This window comes from Paroedura picta, chromosome 2 (genome assembly GCF_049243985.1).
Source record: "Paroedura picta isolate Pp20150507F chromosome 2, Ppicta_v3.0, whole genome shotgun sequence".
Taxonomy (NCBI): domain Eukaryota; kingdom Metazoa; phylum Chordata; class Lepidosauria; order Squamata; family Gekkonidae; genus Paroedura; species Paroedura picta.
The window spans coordinates 99,762,654-99,783,815 of NC_135370.1; the positions used below are offsets into that span (position 1 = coordinate 99,762,654).

Genomic DNA, 21,162 nt, shown 5'->3' on the forward strand with positions numbered 1-21,162 from the left:
TCAAATCTCACCTCCTCACCAGGTGGCCTTCAGCAAGCTACGTTCAGGTTTATATCTATAATAATCTTCTCCTCCAGCAGCATAGTAGGTGGCCTGGGATGGTCATTAAGACACTAAATAGGCCACCCACAAGCACAACCCTCTCCCCAGGTATGCAGAATAATATGGGAATTTCAACTCCCCCTCTTAAAGAAACAGGACTGCACTCGCATTTTGCTCTGGAACCCTGGCAGTGCAAAGGCACCACAGAGACACCTGGCTTGTGTATGCAGTTGCCAGGGGTATGAAAGGAAGCAGCCTGTTTCTTTCCAGCCTGCAGCCCACTGACATATGCATGTGCTCCCACCCTGATTTCCACTCAGCAAATTCTTAAAAGCTGTTGGTGGGAGGGGGAGTTTTTCAGATTAGGCAACTGTTTGGAAGGTGTTAAATTTAGAGTTCCTCCACCCTTAATTGATCCTTCATAATTGTTTACATTGTGAAGGCAGCAGCCCATTTAATGCCTTGCAGAATATTAATACGATAGGTGAAACTGATCTTGAGGGATGTGTGCCTCGTGTTGTCTACCTACTGCCCTAACAGTCAGCTTGGTGCAGTAGTTGTGGTGGCCTCTAATCTGGAGAATCGAATTTGATTCCCCACTCCTACACATTCAACCAGCTGGGTGACTTTGGGCCAATCACAGTTGTCTCAGAGTTCTCTCAGCCTCACCTACCTCACAGGGTGTCTGTTGGGGGAGAGGAAGGGAAGGCGGTTGTAAGCCACTCTGAGCCTTCTTCAGATAGTAAAAGAAATGGGGTACAAAACCAACTCTTCTTCAATTTCCATCTCACACTAAGTTATTTTAAGCTTCATGGACTTTTCAGTTTCAGAAGTTAATTTCCCTTTGTCCTAACTAATACCTTCTAAACATTTAAAGCTGTGAAAGAAGACATCAAGATCAGAAATCTCCTCCACAATTTCTCTCCCTGTATAAAAGTTCATTAAAACAAACAAACAAACCACAACTGTTTTTTTTCTCCCCTACTATTCTTCTAATAGAGATTTGAATAGCTAATTATCATTGGTAATGATAGAAAGCCACTCACTGACAGGATAACGGTTTCTGCATACTTTGGGAGATTATTCATGTCAGCAGAAGATCCCTCCCACACATACTCACACAATGTCCTCAGCATACCTACTAAAGCTAAGAAGCACAGAATGTTGAGGCCATTTGAGCAACAATTCAAAGAGGAAAAAGAGGGAACAGGGAATTCTCTCACTCATGTTGTTTGTAAGAGGAAAATAAGCAGCCATGTAAACCTAATGGCTGACAGGCAGACTGCTATTAGGTTTAAATGGCTGGCAGCGAATTCATTGGTCTGTTTCATGAAATGGATGGATTACGTGACTTGCAGCCATTTAAAACTACCCTTCTCAGTTGTAAGGTTTAAATGGCCCAAACAATCAAAACACACTGGACAAAAACTGGACAGTAAATGTTCCAGGAGGACGACAAACTGGGCCAAGTTTGTTCTGAATCTTTTATTTATGGATTGCTCATGAACTGGTTCATGCCCATTTCTCCTTGTTATCATTCAAAAATTAAATTTCTTTATTAGCTTTCTTACCTTTTCTTCATTTTCAGCTAACAATGATTCCATTCCCATTTTCAAACGCTGGACCTCTTGATCTAAACAAAATGTAAGAAGTTTCAAATTATGAGTTCCCATGTTGGGTATTTGCTAATATAGCATACATAAGTCCATGGGTAGAATGCCATGGGGGGCATTGCTTTTTCCATTCTTCCCACAATGAAAAGTTTAACTAGGATCAGTGCCAAAGAGAGACTCCCCTCCTGTCTTAAATCCTTCCATGTGGTGGATGCCTCTACAAAGCAGTTTCTGCACACTGATCATCATTTTAATTAGGTGATTTCTTCACACTACTGCAGATGTCTCTTTGGATGTGTCAAAGCAACCTCTACTCAGTGACCATAATGTGTGCTCTGGCCTTAAGGCTTAAGTGTAGCATGAACAATGGAAATAGACATGACAAATAGTATTAAATAGGCCACACAACATTTTATTCCCCTGAAGTGAAAATTAATTTTTTCAAAAGTATGAGTCATGCTCCTTGTTAAGAGACATAATCTGAATTAACATCTTAAAATCTAGCTACAATCTATCACATTCCTGATCAGCCTCTGAATTAAACTTTAGTTCTTTTGTTTTTTAAAACTAAAAACCTCAAATGCTTCAACATGATGTAAGAAAATACTGATCCAATACTAGGGAGACAAGAATCAAAGGAGGGAAAATATTATCTGGAACCAGAACCTCAAAACCCCAATTGAAAACAGTCAGGTTTGAGTGTCTGTGTAACATCATAAGATAATTACAAAATTATATGACATTTATAGTGAACAACTTAAAAACTTAAAAAATTAAAAACATACATACACAGCCCATATATAAGTCTACAGTTGATATATATGGAGCATATAACATTGTTAGACACCAGTACTAGGGAAACCTGGATTCAGATTTATGCTATTATACTTACCAAGGAACAAGTGGGCAGTCAATATGAAGGCTGCCTATTCCCATATGAGCCTAGCTGAGAACCACAGTTGTCTTTGGAAGCCCTACTATGGTTGCCTTCACCATCTGAGACTAGATGACAGCAGCCCAGGAGAGGGCCCTCTTGGTCATGGCACTAAAAATATGGAATTCCTGAGGGAGCTTCTATTATTGTTTTCTGCCAACAAATGAAAACTTCTGATTCTCATCCACCATTCTGCCCATTCATATGTTTTAATTGTTTTTACATATTTATATGTAATGCTGATCTTATTTAAGTTTTTGATAGTTTTTATTGTTTGTTGCTCTTATGGACCATATATTGGGTGGCAAGGCAGCTTAATATGTTTTAAATAAAGAGACACAGCATATTTTGGCCTAACCTGACTCACAGGTTTAGGTAGTGTGATATAATGGATAGAATGCTGGACTAGGATCTGGAAGGCCCAAGTTCAAACCCCTGTTCTGAAATGGAAGCTTGCTGGGTGACCTTGGGAGAGTTCCACATGCTCAGGCTAGTTGCTCTCAAAGGGTTACTGTAAGGGTAAAATGGAGGACAGGAAAATGTTAGAAGCTGCTCTGGGCCCATTGGGGAGAAAATATAGAAACGAAGTTAATAAATAAAGCAAATAGTTATGAGTAAAAAAGAGAGGGAAGAGGGAGATGAAGATCCCTAAAGGAAGATCAGAATAAAAAGTAAGGAAAAAATCTTGATACTTTCTTCGGCAGTAACACCATCTTGCGTCTAAATGTCTAATAAACTGAGCAATCTCATTTAACATGAAATTCACGTAGTTGCCTTAAAGTGAAGAAAAGTTTTCAACTGAAGGATATGTCTTTGAAAATATGGCTTCACATCTCCTTCACTATCAGAGACACTATCAGCTTCCTATATGACCTAGGGGACCCACATCCTATCAGCTGGTGTTATGGGGATAAAACGGAGGAAAGGAGAACGACATCGGCCACTTTGGGTCCATACTGGGGAGCAAAGAAAGGTATAAATGAAGTAAAATAAATACATAAATAGTTACTAATCACCAAACTGTACCACATAATTCAACAGTTCCTAAAAAGTGTTTTTATAAAGTGTGTAGGTGGGGCTATAGGTCAGTAGAGATTTGATTGGCTGCACAGATTTCTTAGAAAGTTGCTTGGGCAGCAGCTGCTACCACAGCACAAGGATTTGCACTGTGTGCCTGAAGGTAAGCTGCAGTAGCCAGTTTGTGGCTCCGCCTATCAACGCTATGTCAAAATTCCAGAGGTGCCCACCGGCTCAAAAAGGCTGGGTTAGCAGATTAGCTTAGACTGTGACCAAGGAAGACCTTCTGGTCCTAAGCCTGACTTCATACCCCACTGTCCTGATCATGTCAGAGGAGGAGGAGGAAGAGGAGAGCTGGTTTCTGTACCTTGCTTTGCTCTACCTTAAGGAGTCTAGAAGTGGCCTATAATCTTCCCTTTCACTCCCCACAACAGGCAGGTGGGGCTGAGAGAGTTCTGAGAGAACTGTGACTGGTCCAAATTCACCCAGCAGGCTTCATGTGGAGGAGTGGGGAATTAAGCCTGGTCATGAGGATAAGAGCCTGCTCTCTTAAGCACTATACCACTCTGGCTCTCAAACATGATATCCAAGACTTCAGACAAGAGCACTAGAACTTTTGAAAGATACACCTGACACTTCATGCATAGTCTGATTTAATCATTTAGTCACAGCAGTTGTCCGAGCAGAATACATTCCTATATACTTTTGGCATAATTGTACAAAATCAGTTTTAAAATCAAGTAATTCAGTTCATTGAAGTTTTACAAAGATGGCACCATGACACACAAATAAAGAATGACAGAAATAAGGAGTTATTATTATAAAATGACCAGCAAAACTTGTAACAAAATAAAATAAATCATAAGAAGGAATGAACATCAACATGCATTTCGTAAAGCAAGCACTAAAGCCATTTCTTATTAATATCTAAGTAATATATATACACTGAGGAGAATTCTAGTGTTAGTGAATTACTAGATTTAGAGAAGGCACTGATTGTATCGGGCGTGTACCCGCTTAGCGAAATACAGAAATCAAACCACACAAAACGGCAAGCATTGTGCAAGCAATCAGACAGATTTTTAAAAGCCAAGACATTTAGTGCTTTTAAATCTTCTACTAGGTTTCCACTCACAATAATCAGACTTTTAAAAGAACCATGTCAAGGCTTAGGTTTTACATATCTCCTCCCCTTCCAACCACCTGTTAAACTGGGGGATTTTTCTCTTACCATGATTATAAATAGTAGTTTAAATATCACCCCTACACTCATTTGTAAAATGCCACAAAGAAGGAATAAGAGGAAAAAAGCAAGTAAGAAATCAGTGGCATTAACTTAAAAAACAGTCATTTTTTGGAATCTACCAACCTTGACAGATTGTTTTAAAATGTCCTGTTAGTTAACTAGATTTCTGAGGGCTGTAAAAAAAAAAGAATATTCCGATTGTATTTATGATATGCTGAGAGCTGTCTGTTTGCTATAAGCAGTAAAATATTCATCCGTGTGTTAAGGTACAGCAGTCAAATATAGAGACACACTGAATGAGTATTGCTGGAGAAGAGCAACTGAAGTATAATTTGTGTGAAAAATAGTAGAGTGAAATTTTAGGGCTTACGTTTTTCTTTTAGCCTTCGCCTATATACTTCCTCTACGATGGGAAACGGAGAAAGTCAAATAAGACATGCAGAAAAAGCACAGATTAGATACTATATGAAATTCATCAGAAGAATTTCAATACACCTTGAGATTGATCCGCATGAGTCCTCAAAAGGTGACAAGAAGATGACAACATTTTGTTGTTAATATATTAAGTCCATTTCCCCCTCTACACTGATATGGTAGCCTTTCAAGAACATTTAAAATACTGGGGAGGGGGGGGGTATTGTTTTTGTTCTGGAAATTGATCAAAATCCATTGCTAGATTGTATTTAATCTTCTATAGGAAACAAATTTGTTAACATTTTCAACTATTATTAGAGACGTAATAATACATGCAAAGCTTTACACTAAACATGCAGAAATGCTATGAATTATTGAAACTAACACTAAAGCCACACAATAATGTAATTCCCGATGTGTGCTATGTCATTTGAGACATCATTTCACCTAAATAGCGACTTACCTTTTTTAAAATAAAGAAACTGCTCAGCTGTTTCCAAGCACATTTAAGAGAACAGAATGCTAACCATTCATAATAAAGGTGGTAAAAGTATCAGAGATTTTAAATGAAGGTTTATCATATACTTGTGTTCTAGATGCCCAAAGCATTTTGTTCAGGAAGAGGCAGCTGATAAAAAAGGCAGACTCAGTAAACTCTGCCCATAGCTATTGGTTTTTGTTCTGTACGAACTATTATTCATATTAAGCAAAAGTCTGCTGCAGCTCTTTAAAGCCATACAATTCAGGCAATAGTGACTGAAAAAGACAGGGAAAGAATGGTAGAAATGTTAAGGATGAATAAACACCTGCTGATTCCGCTTGCATCTTATTGACCAATAACAACCACACAACCAATTAATGGACAGGCAGTTCAGCTATTTGCAAAATGTCTCTTCTGAAGAGCAGGGTATTTACAGACATCAGTTGGAGGGATTAGCTGGATGCAGACTTCTGATCTCTGCTGGGGAAATGTTGCTCCATATCCACCAAAGTTTTTTTAAGGTGGGAGGGGTGGGGGTCAGGATTCAACTCCCAGCTAATCATGGGGATCATCTGGTAGGCAGGTTCTTTGGATCTTTCATGCTGGAAACTTTGCTGTATCCCAGAGTTCCTGATACACATCTATCTGGGGGATGCGAGAAACAGCCCAATGGATTAGTTTTCTCTTCTCCCGGCCTCAAGCTGTCAGGTTGGCCTGCAGAGGAGATCACTATGCCCCAGCTCTCAGTTTGTAATGGGAGTGGAAGAAATTCTCTCCCCACCCCAAACTGTTGGTTTGAGCTTCAGAGAAATAATATCTTTTTCTTCTTTCTTTTGCTACCGGGACATGAAAAACAATCACTTAGAATCATAGAATCATAGAGTTGGAAGGGGCCATACAGGCCATCTAGTTCAACCCCCTGCTCAACGCAGGATCAGCCCTAAGCATCCTAAAGCACTTCTGATCTCCAGCCCCACAGTAGTTGTTCTGAAGGGTTGTAGAGCAGAAGCCCATTCCTAGCTTATTCCTTATCAGCAGTGAGTCAACTTCTAATTGCCCCTGAAATTTTCCCAATGTTAATACAACAAGGCTAAGATACAGGGAAGGGCTGGGAGATGCTGGCCTGCAAGACTGAAATAATGACTGGCAAACAGGTTTGCTGTGAAATTTGTGGCATCCATAAGGAATGCAGGGTCATATGGCTTTACATGTCTATTAAAAGTACAAGCAGGGGAAAATCTGATCCAGCTGAATAAACCTGGGCTGAGCATCTGTGTCACTTTTTTGCAGGACAGTCAAAACCTAGGCTTGGTCAGAGATGCAAACTTTTGACAAAGGGCCTTTGTGTAGCTTGTGTAGTTCTGTGTGAGGCATAACTATGGAACCAGGTCCAGCACATAACATCCTCATTTATCATCCTGTGTTAAATTTGACTGGGGGCTAATTGGGTTGTATAATGCCATGCCATGCTCAGACCATTATGCGCTGAAGGCCCATCTCTGTATGCTGCCTCCTCCTCATGTGGGCAATGGGCACATTTAGACCCACCCACGAAGACTTGTGGATCCTGAATGTTCTGTGAGACCCGATGCCTCCTAGAGACTCATTGGATGAGCAGGTTGACGACCAGCATAGCCCGATGTTAACTGTCACTGATGATATCACTCCAGAACATGAGAGCTGAGACAACTAGAGTGAGTTTGGAGGAAGACTTATGACGAGGTTTCAAGAACATCTTATAGGACGCATATGAAAACCTATGAGATCGCGGTGAAGCTGCAAAACATGAATTCTTCGCCGAATCCATCGTGTCTGCTAGCTCACAAGTGTTTAAGGTAGTTTGATTGTTAACATCCCTCAAGAGAGGGCACCAAAATAATAGTCAATTGGACATCAGTGGTGAGGTATTTGCGAGCTTCTTTGCGGATAAAATTTTAATGCTCTGCTATGACCTCCTTATAGCCTTTGATACAGTAAGGGAACTAGAGGCCCCTTAGCTACGTTTGGAGGGAATATTTGATGGCTTCAGGTGGCTCATGCTGACCGAAATGGATAGGTTGCTAGCACTGGTAAAGCCAACTACATGTCCTCTAGATCCCTGACACTCATGGCTCCTGAAAAGGATTTACGAGATAATAGGAGGCCCCCTCAGGGAGATAATCAACTTCTCCTTTTCAACAGGAGAGTTCCCAGGCAGGCTCAAAGAGAAACTGATTCATCCCTTGCTGATAAAAACATCCCAAGACTCACGTCACCTGGCCAGCTACCATTGTGTTTCACATCTAGCGTTTCTTGGGAAAGTGGTTGAAAGAGCTGCTGTGGACCACTTATTAGCATACCTAGAGGAAGCTTCAGTCTTCTATTCATTCCAGTCTGGCTTCTGGCCTGGCCATGGAGTGGTGATGGTGTTGGTTGACCTGATGGATGACCTCTGGTGACAGCTGGATCAAGGCAGATTATGCTGCTCGTGATGCTTGATATCACAGCAGTATTTGACACAGTTGATCACAAGTTTTTGACTCAAAGCCTTGCTGATGTGGGGATATGTGGGACAGCTCTACAGTGGCTGATCTCCTTTCTCCAAGGCTGAGTGCTTGGGAAGAATCTATTGCACTGCTGTTGGCTCCCTTGTGGAGTGTCACAGGGCACAGTTGTCTCTCAAACTTTACTTAACATCTTTACATACTCTCTTGCCTAGTTCGTTCAAGGATTTGGAATGCAATGTCATCAATATGCTGATGACACCCAGTTCTACCTCCTGATGGATGGCCATCCAGTTGCACCCCTGGATTCATTTGCCAGATGTCTAGAAGCAGTGGCAGGATGGATCAAGCAGAGTTGCCTGAAACTCAAACCTTCAAAGACAGAGGTCCTGTGGCTGGGTAGAAAGGGTCTCTATGAGGAAGTGCACTTACCCAGCCTGGAAGGAGTGCAGCTTATACCTGCACATTCAGCCAGGAACTTGGTTATTATCTTCAATGCCGCCCTTATTACGGAGGCGCAAATTACAAGAGTAGAGTGGTTGGCATTCTTCCATCTTCACCAAGCCAAACTTCTAGTGCTCTACTTGGCCTCGGAATACCTAGCCATGGTAATCCTTGCGACAGTCACCTCTAGACTGGACTTCTGTAACTCGCTGTACACTGGCCTTCCTTTATCCCTGACCTGGGAACTGCAGTTTGTCCAGAATGCGGCTACCTGGGTCCTCACAGGAACATCTTGGAGGTCCCATATTCAACTGTGCTCAAGCAGCTGCTCTGGCTTCTGACTGAATTCCAGATCAGGTGGTCTGGGCCCAGTGTAACTGAGGGACTGCCTTTCTGTCTATGACCTTCTAAAGAGTGCTCTGCTCTGCTTATTCCAATAGGTGGGTGGTTCCTGGCCCCAAAGAAGTACATCTGGCCTCAACCAGGGCTAGGACATTCTCAGTCCTAGCCCCTATTTGGTGGAATGAGCCCCCAAAGGAAACCCCAGAAGTGGGGTTTCTCATGATGAATATGGTTGGTTATAGCATAGCTGTGTACATCCCCACCCAGGGTCCCTCCCATCTCCACCCCCTCTAGGCCCATCATTGGCCATTTTGGGAGGGGGGGTCAACATGGCCATATATGGTCATATCACTCGATAAAGGTTTAACAATTAAAAAAAATATTACAAATTAATTAACTCTCACTCAATCAAGAAACCCTTTCAAGGCCAGAAAAGTATTTCACAACCTGATTTTTTATAGCAGGGATGGGGACACAGTTGCACACACTACTGATGAATTTCTGCGGTAGATACTTGTTAAAGGGAACAGCTAATTATCAAAGGAAAGCTGGGTATAAATACATATATGTTTTGATCACAACTTTGCTATTTTTTTCATTCTTATTTTTTTTACCTCTTTCTGCAGTTTCATGATTTACTGACGTCCTTGAGATCTGACTTTGTAATCGTTCGATCTCTGAGTCTTTCAGCGCCAGCTGTTCCTGCAGCTGTGCTATTTCAGCCTGAAAGAACAGATTGACATTATTAGTTTCCTTTCTGTCTCCATTGTTTATCACAGTATTACTTCACATATTGCTTTGTTGGGATACTGCTTTAGCTTCCTTATAAACATACTCTTGGTGGCAAATTAGTCTAAAGTGGACCTGTGCTGCTTACTTTAGTTGCTTTCAGTTTCCACTCATATTGAGTCCTTTCATTTTCCAGTTCTTCAACTTTATTTTTTAGGTGTTTCAGTTCCTGTAACAAACTCTGGAAAGAAAATATAAACAAACAAACAAATAAACAAGATAACAAAATTAATTTGCTCACACGTTAGACACAGGAGCAAAACACTCCAATGAACACCATCATTTCTGTAACAATAAAGCTTCCATGGGGTGTAAGACTGGTCTTGATTTGGTATTCAGTGAAAACAAGCTCTCTGTAACCCCAGGCAGGTTTCAGGGAAAGCTAAACAGAAGAAAATGAACAGATCTTGACAGAAATGGAAAAAAAAAACACATGCTTAGTGCAGTTTCAAGAGGGTAGTTGTGTTGGTCCAGGGGCATCTTAGAGACAAGCATAAGGTTGCAAGTTTCTCCAGGACCCCCCACCCCAATGATCTACTGGGCAGTAGGGAGACTTACCAGGAGCAGGAGGGCAGCCCAGACTATGTAGCCAGCAACATCACTGCTAGCAAGCACTGGGAGCGATGTCATCACTTTAGCGATGACTGGGTAATGCTCTGGTATTGGGACAAAAACTCTATTGTTGAAACCATATTTACTGTAGAATTTTTGCCTATGTGCCAGAGCCTTGCTGAGATGTCCTAGTGCAATGATTTTCAGAGCTGGCTGCTTTTTACATTTTTTAAAACTCTGTGAGAAAATAGTTCACAGCATCAATCTGCCTTCTGCCCTGTTCTGTTAAGTATTTTTAAAGTGATCCCTTAATAATATCTCAAGTAAATAGAGGTGACAGGACATCCACATCTATCCACACTCCCCTTGTCCACTATTGACAGAACTGACATTGCCACATCACTCACTGGCAATGTGGTCCAAGCCTCTTCCCACTCCTGGCTTGCTCCTCCCACTCCTGGCTTGCTCCTCCCACTTCTGGCATGCTCCACCAGTTGCCTATACCAACAAGATTTGGAGGTATAAGCTTGCAAGGGAGCGTTCATCATCAAAAGCTTATGCCCCCAAATCTTGTTAATCTCCAAGGTGCTACTGGACTCAAATCAGAATGCAGATGTCACATTAGCAATTTGTCTGTAAAACCAGAACTGTGCTACAGTTGACATCATCTCCGGAGCATGCTAGAAGTAATGTTGCTGGCTATGTAGCCTGGGACTCCCTCCTTCTCCTGGTAAATGTACAGGTGCTGAGTGTGTCCACTGTAATGAAGTAGCTCTTTGAAATAGTGGTGGTGGTAACCTGACGGTGTGAATGGGTAGACTGGCAAATAAATAGATATGGATGTCCTGTCATCTTTATTTACTTCAGATATTATTAAGGAATCACTTAAAATACTTGACAGAACAGGGCAGAAGCCAGATTAATGCTGTGAACTGTACTCCCACTGAGCTTTAAAAAATGTACAAAGCATCCTGCTTGGAAAATTAATGGAATGAGCTAAGCAGTCGCTTTGAAATATATTATATTTTCCACTCACAATATAATGTTCTATGTAATGTAAGACCTACCATAGTTTACTGATATGGGGGGGGGGGGCGGTATTAAGGCACAAGAAAAAGACCATATTTGGGACAGGGCTGCAGCAGAGAGGCAGGGAAGCCTTACCATCCAACCCCATTGAAATTTTTGCTGACCAAATAATAGGATTAACAGAAGCTGGGGGAAGTAGAAACAGTTCAATTAGTGTGGGGGATGGTGAAATCCTTCTCCCTCATACCAAAGCCCCAATCCAAATTCATGTATTAAAATACCCATTTGCTGATCTCCCAGGTAGCACGCACTTAAGTCTTCACAAAGTGACTCTCAGTATTTTATATACTGCGTAGTCAGCTTTAAAAATTCTCACAAAGCACAAATATACAATGGAGTTTGTTACTAATATGTGCTTGAAATTACGTAACTTGTAGGATCAATCTATTTCATTGTGGTTTCTCTGCATTTAACAGAAGGGAAAATGATGAGGAAGGGGGAGGGAAGACACATAAAATACTCAAATATGAGCCAGTTAAAATGTGTATCTCTGAAATGTGGTGCTAGCTGTGCTGAAAAAAATACTGCAACTTAATCAAAGCTCAAGTCTTAAAAAAGAGTTTATGTTGGGCATACCAGTGTCATTCCTCTTCTGTTCAATTTCATCAGCTTACCCAAAGTAGCTTTCAGTTTGACATGTGAGGTAGCTTTTGTTCAAACATAGTAGAGGTTTGTTTTATAAATTCCAGAAAGCTTTTACTAAAGAGCTTGTTTAAAGGGTAAGCAAGTTTTAAAGGGTCTTAAATGTGAAATGCTTCTCATCTTCCCAGTCCATTTGCATCCATGTCTCAGAAAGTAGAAACACAATTACATTTTATTGATTAGCTGGGTAGTGTGCTGCCTGCTCCCTTTTCCTTACGTTTCCATAAGTAAAAGATTTTGAGCCATCAAGCAGAAGCTGAAAAATCAATGAAGGGACCTGGACCCAGGGATGACTAGATTCCTACACCTACATCTCAACTGGGCGGCAATGTCTTTTTATTTCTTGAAATCCAACTAGGTAATTTTCTGCCAGATTTTTATGAGCTTCTGTTGATTTTAGTGACTCCAAATAATAAGGAAACTTCTACCCTTTCCTTTGAAAGCCCAGTTGTCCTCCAATGTCTGTGCAGAATATGGGTACGTGTGGAAAATATCTTTTTAAGTGAAATGGGCATGTACTTTTGTAACTCTGAACTTCAGGACTTTAGTAAAAGCACTGTCATGGTTTTCCTAATATTTCTGGGCTTTGGTTGAGCAAGGATAACATTTTTGGGTATTAAAACAGGTCACAAACAGGCCACAAGCTACATCCTGAATACACCATCAGAGAACCACAGAATGTAATTCACAACCAACTTAAGCCTACACTCATTTAGGACAACAAAGTCTCACTGAATAAGCCCCAGAATAGATCTTCATCAAACTGGACTACCATAACAACCTAGACCTTCTAAGTCAAGAGCAGTCACAGCTGTCTGGAGTGTAGCTAGAGTCTAGCTAGAGGGAAGCAGAAAGCTGCTTTGGTCTGAAGCATGAGAACAAACGAAGAGTCCACTGGCATCTTTAAGACCAACAAAGTTTTATTCAAGGTATGAGCTTTTGTGCGCATCCACATTTCATGACATTGTATCTGAGGAAATGTGCATGCACATGAAAGCTTATACCCTGAATAACACCTTGTTGGTCTTAAAGGTGCCACTGGACTCTAAATTTGGAGTGTGGCTATTCATAGGGGGTAAGTTTCACATACCTACACAAAAATCCTTTAAAGGCAAGAAGTAAGACACAGAACTGATTCTATTACTTTGTCCAGATTAAACCATGCTGGGCCAAGACGAGCAAAATCTGTCTTTTGGTTAAACACTCACTGCCTTATAAAAGCAGACAAATTAATGCCAATCCATCACAGCAAGTCTCCAGTTAGCAGTGTTAACTTTGCTCTTTAAAACCGGGCAATGCACAGATTCAAGCTAAGCATTCGCTTCTCATACATCACACCAAGAGCAATTCTTCTGAGCAGGGGTTTCTGTCATTGATTCAGTGCTGGCTTGAGGACCAATTGTTGCCATGTTTGGCCTCCTATCTTGAGACTTTCTTTCTTGGATTTTGCTATTAATCTCCAACTGAAGTCTACACATCTGTTCTTGCAGTTCACTGATCAGGTTTACTACTGACTATAAAAATAAAGGAAGAAAGAAAATAAAGACTGCAGACAGATATGGAAAAACAAAGCAAAGTGACTGAACATCTATACCTACTGGGCATGGAAAAGAGTACCCCGAAAGAGAAAATAAACTGCTGAAGGTCCCGTCCCGTTCCCCCTCTTCCCCCAAAAAACAACCTTTCTCAACCTGGTGGCCTGGCTTGCATCTCTGAGCGCCACATACATGTCTAGCCTGGATAAGGCAAGGAGATTTATGGATGTGTGAGAAACATCTTACTTGATTTCACATGGACATTACTCTCTCACAGGAAAATAACACAATGGATAGGTTTTGTCTGGACTGCAATTAAAAATCACATTTTTAAAGGGTTTTTTTTCTTGCTTCTTTTGAAAGCAAAGTTGTATTCATTCAAGCCCTTAAGAGCTTAACTCATTCCTTACCCAAATTTTCCCTTTCACCACCAGCTACTTATGTTGCAGCAGAGATTCTACATAGGGGGTCGCTGTGCTTAGCGTATACTGGGAGCCTGATTTGTAGGGAAACCTACTACTAGAGAGAACATGGAAGTGACTGGCCAAAAGTGCCAGAAAGGTAAAATAGAGACCAGAGTTTGAACACATACAGTGATAGCAGGAGATCTGGGCTTTCTGCATCCAGCTTTTTACTACCCAAAGGCATCTTAAAGCAGCTTCACCTTTCTTCTCCCCACAATAGACACTCTGACCATTTCCACACTGGGAACTTCACTGCCCTGGCTCCCATGTGGGAGCACAAATATGGGGCGGATGAAGTACATCCGACCAAATGCTCCCCTGTGTAGGAGCAGGAAGAGGTGGGGCAACCTGCCCCAGCTCAAACTCCAGCCTGCAGCACGCTGTGAAGCCTCCTCTGTGAGGTAGGTGAGGCTGAGAGAGTTCTGAGAGAACTGTGACTGGCCCAAGGTGGTTCGGTTGGCTGCATGTGGAGGAATCAAACCTGGTTCTCCAGGTTAGAGGCCACTGCTCTTAACCACTACACCAAGCTAGGATATTTGGAAGTGAAATGAGCTGTACTCAAAAAGAGAACAATGTAAGGCTTACCTCAGCTTTGCTCTGCTTCTCTTCATACTCGCTCTGCTCCTTTTCCATCCCAACCAGCTTAATCTTCAGGTCTGAAACTTCTGCCATAAGGTCCAACTTCTGTGTTTCCAGCAAAGTCCGACTCAGCAACTCCTGCAAAAAGAGAACTCTTGCATTCACTCCACCATCTAACAAAAAGGCCCTGGATCCCTACTTCACCATTCATTTGCAATATTCAATGATATATTAAACATTATTTAAGAACCACTCAGCCACATTTGGAGGAAACAATATAATCCTATGCTTGTTACCATTAGAAAAAATAACTATGCAAAAAGTTTTGGGGAATATAAAAAGTTTAAAAACATTAAAAGAAAAGGCACTTCCTAAAGTTACTGTAAAATACAGTTGTTTTATTGTGGCAGATTAGTTTACTATATGTCAATTTTTAACTCTGGAGAAAAAGCTGAGGCAAGCTTTGCTAGTCTTTCAAAATGTTTCTAAATGTGGTTGTGTGTTCTTGTTTCCTCCACTTTACCTTCTTCTTAAAAAGCAAAAAAGAGGAAGCACAACTGCTTAATCTCTTCCCCTTCACAGCTGTCTTTCTCCTTGCAGAAAGAAAGATAGCTGATCTTACAGCATAAGGAAATAAGGGAATAATGAGGGAAAGACTGACATCTAGCAGCCTTATAGATACAGCCTCTGTACTTTTGGAATACCCAGGAACTTTGTGAAAAGAAGAGGGAAGCTAGAGGGAATGCAGAGGAGAATTTGCGACAAAGCTGCAAGAACATCCTGTCGCATCTTATAAGGGCATATGAGATGGCGGTGAAGGTGGTAAAGGGTGAGTACTATACCGCTGAAATGGTGGCCACAAACTCTCACCCAGTGCAATTGTTTAAGGCAATTTGGTCTCTTACCACCCTTGAGGGAGGGCAGCAAAATAGTAAGCAATTGGATTTGAGCTGTGAGGCATTAGCAAGCTTTTTTGTGAATAAAGACCTGTTGCTTTGCTGGGACCTTCCTGCCACGATTGATGCAGAATGTGAACTGGAAGCTCCCTGGCCATCATAGGGTATGGTGTTTTATGGCTTCAGGCAGCTCTCTTTAACCGAAGTGGACAAGTTGCTGGGCTCAGTGAAGGTGCCCACCTTGCCACCTAGATATCTGTCCGTCTTGGCTGCTCAAATCAGGTGACCAGCAGATAGACCTCCTGAGAGAGATTATTAATCTCTCCCTGTCATCTGAGGAGTTCCCTGGGGTGCTGAAGGAGGCAGTAGTCTGTTTCCTGCTGAAAAACCCATCACTCCATCCATGGGATCCCACCAGCCACCATCCTGTTTCTCATCTCTGGGGAAGGTAGTTGAGAACACCAGCTCCTGACATTCTTGGATGAAACTTCGGCCCTTGGGTTTCTGTACTGGCCATGGGGTGGAGACAGTGCTGGTCACCTTGATGGATGATCTTCGGTGCCAGCTGGATCAGGGTGGTTCACCAGCTCTTCCACCAGGCATTTGGTTGAGGCCAGTGTGCAGAAGATCGAGGGTCCTTCCTCAAGTCACCCTGAACATCTAGGGCAGAGAGTCCCCCTCTCCCGAGGCAGACTAGCAGTGAGTGCAGGGTACTGGACAGGGTACTGGACAGGGTACTGGACTATGCCACCTGGGAATTTATTCTTTTCAATTTTTTATTTGGGTATTATTGTGAACTGCCATGAGCTAGCTCAGTCTGGAAGTGGCGGTCAACAAAAATAAATATAAATAAAATAATTAATTAATAAATATTTACAAATTACAGTGAACACACATACAAGCCATGTATACCACACACTTGATTTTTCTTTATATATTCATTGAGAAGAATGAACACCCCTTTTGTGGAATTTTCAGTGTAATCCATCCTATGCAGAGTTATTCCAGTATAAACTCACTGATTTCTGGAATAAGTCTACATAGGACTGCTCTGCCAATGGTGCAAATGTAAGAAATGTTTAACACAGTTTAACGACAGCATCTAGATCACATATACATCCTTATCCACCTGACAGCATGTCATTCCACCACAGATCAATCTCTGCCTCAAAAATAGAAGGACAAGGCCAAATTATATTTCAGTGGGGTAGTTCTAATTTTAAACAGATGAGGCTGTGGTCCAGAAAGGATGCTGAACTAAAATTATATAAAAGTACAGCTTACAGAAAATAACATATTGCACTTGCTAACACATGGAAGTAATTATTTCCATTTTCAAACGGATGACTATGTTCAAGAGTTAATTAGTGGAATATGACCCCCTTTGTTATGAGGAAATTACAGAGTATTTCAGTATTATGATGCAATTCAAACAAAGCTTGAAAAAATATGGACTTGTACGAAGTAACAGTTAAAATTTGCATTATTGCTTTTGAAGTGGAGAGATAATACGTATCATGTGCACTGCTGAATTTTGGACACTGAGGATTTTAAAAACAGAATGCAGTGACGAGGAAACCATACAAAATACGATCTATATAGTTTGATGTGTTTTAAAGATACCATTTTTTAATTCCGACTACTATATACATGGTATTTTTAGAGATCAAAGTAGGTAGAAAATTCCTTCCAAGAGGTGCACATTCAAACCTATTAATCATACACAAAACATTACATAGCATGCAACCCAAGCAAAAATACTGCCACGTATTAGGTCTGAATTGTGTCACTACGTCTGGATTCATTTCTAAGCCACAGAGAGAAAAGTCATCACATTCACTGTTGAACTGAAGGAATGCTTAATACTCCCAACAGAATCTAAGCATGATGAAAACATTATACAGCAGCAGCAGCAAAGCCTTGATATCCAACTCTAGAATCATTTACAGTTTTTGAGGAAGCAAATTAATCATCCCAGCCCTTTAGATTGAAAGGTGTAGTTCAGAAGCCTCATAGTTTAAACACACATACACAGAGGTAGCTAGAGTGAGCAAATCCCCCTTTGAACAGGCAGAAAACCATGACATACAATGAAAAGAGTCGTAAAAGGAGTCTTCCCTCTTTACACAGGCAGCATTTCACCCACAGTTGACAGAAAATGTACTTCTGACAATGCTGGTGCTTTTCATTCCTTAGTTAAAGCAACTCAGAAACAATGAGGACAGAGTCCTACCTGATGTGAAAAATTCAGCAAGGATCACACATAGTACAAGGGCAGCATTTTGCAAGAGTTGTATGTCAGCTGTGGCAGAAACAGGATATTCACTTAAGAGAAAACACAGCTGAGAATGTAGCTGGCTTGCACCATTTTAAGATTGCACAGTAATAGGCAGTGCCTTGCAGTTCAGTGTTTACATATCAGGAAGCCAAGGAAAACTAGAATGCACTGAACTTGAAAGATGACTGACTCTTCGAGTATTTAGTTGTCTGCATATAACTTAAGGAATAACTTAAGGCATAGCTCACCAAGGTTGAAACCCCAAACCTACTGGAGCTAATGCAACAAAGATCAGAAATGCATTGCCACTGAATAATCTCAACCAGTCTACGGTATCAGGAGTGGGACAGGACTTCCATAACTGAATTAAACCAGGAAACATGACTTGAAAAATTAAACAGAGCAAATATCCCCAAACTGATTTATTTTACATGAAGTTCCAAGGTGACGCATCACTGAAGTCACCCATTGAGGCACGGACCAGACTCAAGCCTGCTCAGCATCACAAAAGCTGCCTTCGGACATTACATGTTTCCCAACAGAAACTAAGCCCAATGGTTTACACATGAGCCAATGATGATAACAGTCACAAGCATTACTTCACTTAAACAACGTGTACAGCCACTGGGAAAAAATCTCCAATTTTAGTGTGGTCTAGCAATTAGGAGGCACAGGTTTAAATCCTCAAATTGCCATGAAATCTTATTGGGCAACTTTGGGACAGCCACACACTCTCAAGCTTAAATTACCTCGCGGGATGTTATGAGCATAAAGTCAAGGAGAGAGCAACATAAGCCACTTCTGGTATCCATTCAAAAAAGGACAAGTATAAATGAAATAAACAACCTGAAATGCATTTATTCCACCCATTACATTGTAACTGTTGTTTCTTCCCCTCTGATACTTATGTGTGTTGATTTCAGTCTTATGGAGTAGAGTCCTTGGTCAGTCACTATTACTTGTTATTTAGAACTGCAAACTGCAAGAACTCCCTTATCATGAAGCCATCTGCTCCCCTCCCTGTATCTTCTTGCTAATAAATGGATGTTATTTTGAACATACTTGTCTCTGCTGTAAAAACCTGAGTGAGTGTCCTATTCCTGATTTGCAAATAAAAGGGAACATCACACAAACGGTGCAAGAAAAAAAAAGCCCTCTTCTCCTAAAACATCACTTATATCTAGTCAGATCCTAACAGGATTTATTGCTAGGTATAAACTAAATTGTTGAGTACAGCAATGCCAACTTTGGTTGGAAAGTAGGAAATAAAAGTCCCACAGAAAGTCTAAGCTACAACCTCATAATTATTGGAGATATTTCAGTTACAATGCAAAGGTAAGATGATGCTTGTGATGAACCTTGCTTGCAGACCAGAACTGGGGGGGGGGGGGAGAGGACAATCAAGAGGAAAAACCCATGTCTACATTTCATCACAGATCACAATGCATTTTGACTCATGGTGTTTCCACAGAACTGTACATTTCTTGTGGCATCTGAAGCAATGTGTGTGGGAGGAGTGCGTGTATAATACTCTACTGCCAGGTCAAATGTAAAACACACATGCACTCACTGCTTTTGTATTATGAGTTATAACTCACACATAGCTTTGCTTGATCAGATCAAAGGTCCATCTAGTCAACTTTCATCTAATCAACTTTATCTGCAGCCTTTGATACAGCGCACCTTCCAACTGCAGCAAGCTAGGTAGTCCTGGAAAATGACAAGGAAAGCATGAGGGCAATAGCCTTCCCCTATTTGTCATTAGTGCTTGGTACTTCACAGGTTTCCTGCATCTGTTCATGGCTATTTCATTTAGATTGCATAGCAATAATATGTCTAATCTACATGAATTTGCCTAATCCTTTTTAAAGCCCTCTATGTTGGTGGCCATCCCCACATCTTATGAATGCTGTAAATTAACTATGCACTGTGTGAAGAACTACTTTCATTCATGTGTCCTGGATAATGTGAGTATATTATAATATGAGCAGGAGAAATATTTCTTTACTGGCTATTTTAATGCCATGCATGATTTTCCAAACCTCAGTCACATCCCTCCTTGAGTCATATTTTACAATCTCTGCCAGAAACTGACTGAGGCAGAGTTTGATAAGATCACCCAGTCATTACTCTGAACTTAATTTATGTTGACTGATAATTTCTGAATGCCATTCTTTGTACCCATTCCTAAAGCCAGGAATTTGGGGGTGATTCTGGATGCCTCCTTGTCATTGGAGGCTCAGGTCACCAGAGTAGCCCAGCAGGCATTTTTCCACCAGCACCAGGCACAGCAATTAGTGCCCTATCTGTCCCAGGAGCACCTCACCACAGTGTTCCATGCAATCGTCATCTCCAGACTGAATTTCTGTAATTTGCTCTAGGCTGGCCTGCCCTAGTCCTTGATCTGGAAACTGCAGTTGGTGCAAAATGCAGAACACCATGGAGAGCCCACATTCAGCCTGCGTTGAGGCAGCTGCATTGGTAACCAATTGAATACTGGATCAAGTTCTAGGTGTTGGTTTTGAGCTCTAAGGTTATTTGCGGTCAGGGCCCAATCTATTTGAGGGCCCATTTAACTCCCTATGCCCCCCACAAAGCCTTGCGCTAGTTGGAGATCCCTGGCCCTCGTGAGGTGCGCCTGGCTCTGGCCCCTGTCTGATGGAATGAACTCCCAGAAGAGCTAATGGAACTCAGTTCCGCAGGGCCTGTAAGACAGAGCTCTTCCATCAGGTGCTTGGTTGAGGCCAGCTGGAGGAAGCTCTAGCCCATCCTCCAGTGCCCTGTTGTTGTTATATGGCTCTGGATTCATTTAGCAGAAAACTGGTAGCTTGGTAAGGGGGTGGAGGCTGAAGGGGAAGGGTTAATAGAATGTTTTACTGATTTGATATTGTAATTGTATGTATGTTGTTAGCCACCACGAGCTAGCTAGCTGGCTAGGAAGGGTGGCCTAAAAATCATCATCATCATCATCATCATCATCATCATCATCATCATCATCAGTCAGCAATACTCTATGGATACTAGGGCTTACTGCATGGGAGAATACTGATTATGGCAGCTACTTGAAATCAAACTAATGATTCTTATGAAACCTTCCTCAATTGAATTTTTCCGTGGACCTTATATCTTCATATTTTTTTAAATTCCCAGATCAGAACTCATAATTTCTAAATGTACAGTTCTTTTGGACTTGTATTATTGAAATGCAGATTAAAAATATCTTGCCCCAAAGTTATTTTTATATATGATTTTTGTTATGTTTTGCTGGGGAAAAAATTAAACATATTTTGTTGTGTAAAACTTTAACTTTTAATTTCTCTCT

At 41.2% G+C, this 21,162-nt stretch overlaps 1 protein-coding gene across 16 annotated transcripts in view; it reads right to left on the bottom strand.

Annotated features, from left to right (window-relative positions):
- The window catches only part of PPFIBP2 (PPFIB scaffold protein 2), a 162,332-nt gene that overhangs the window by 44,268 nt on the left and 96,902 nt on the right, over positions 1–21,162 (bottom strand). For 11 of the 16 annotated variants that reach the window (XM_077321869.1, XM_077321863.1, XM_077321864.1 and 8 more), the window contains 6 exons: positions 14,673–14,804; positions 13,420–13,602; positions 9,894–9,986; positions 9,631–9,739; positions 5,223–5,255; positions 1,614–1,675 (listed from right to left, as the gene is read on the bottom strand). In XM_077321869.1, coding sequence (XP_077177984.1) covers positions 1,614–1,675; positions 5,223–5,255; positions 9,631–9,739; positions 9,894–9,986; positions 13,420–13,602; positions 14,673–14,804 — 612 coding nt within the window. Of the gene's footprint in view, positions 1–1,613; positions 1,676–5,222; positions 5,256–9,630; positions 9,740–9,893; positions 9,987–13,419; positions 13,603–14,672; positions 14,805–17,795; positions 17,910–21,162 lie in introns of those variants that run through there. The other 5 variants (XM_077321872.1, XM_077321874.1, XM_077321879.1 and 2 more) reach the window with 4 other exon arrangements.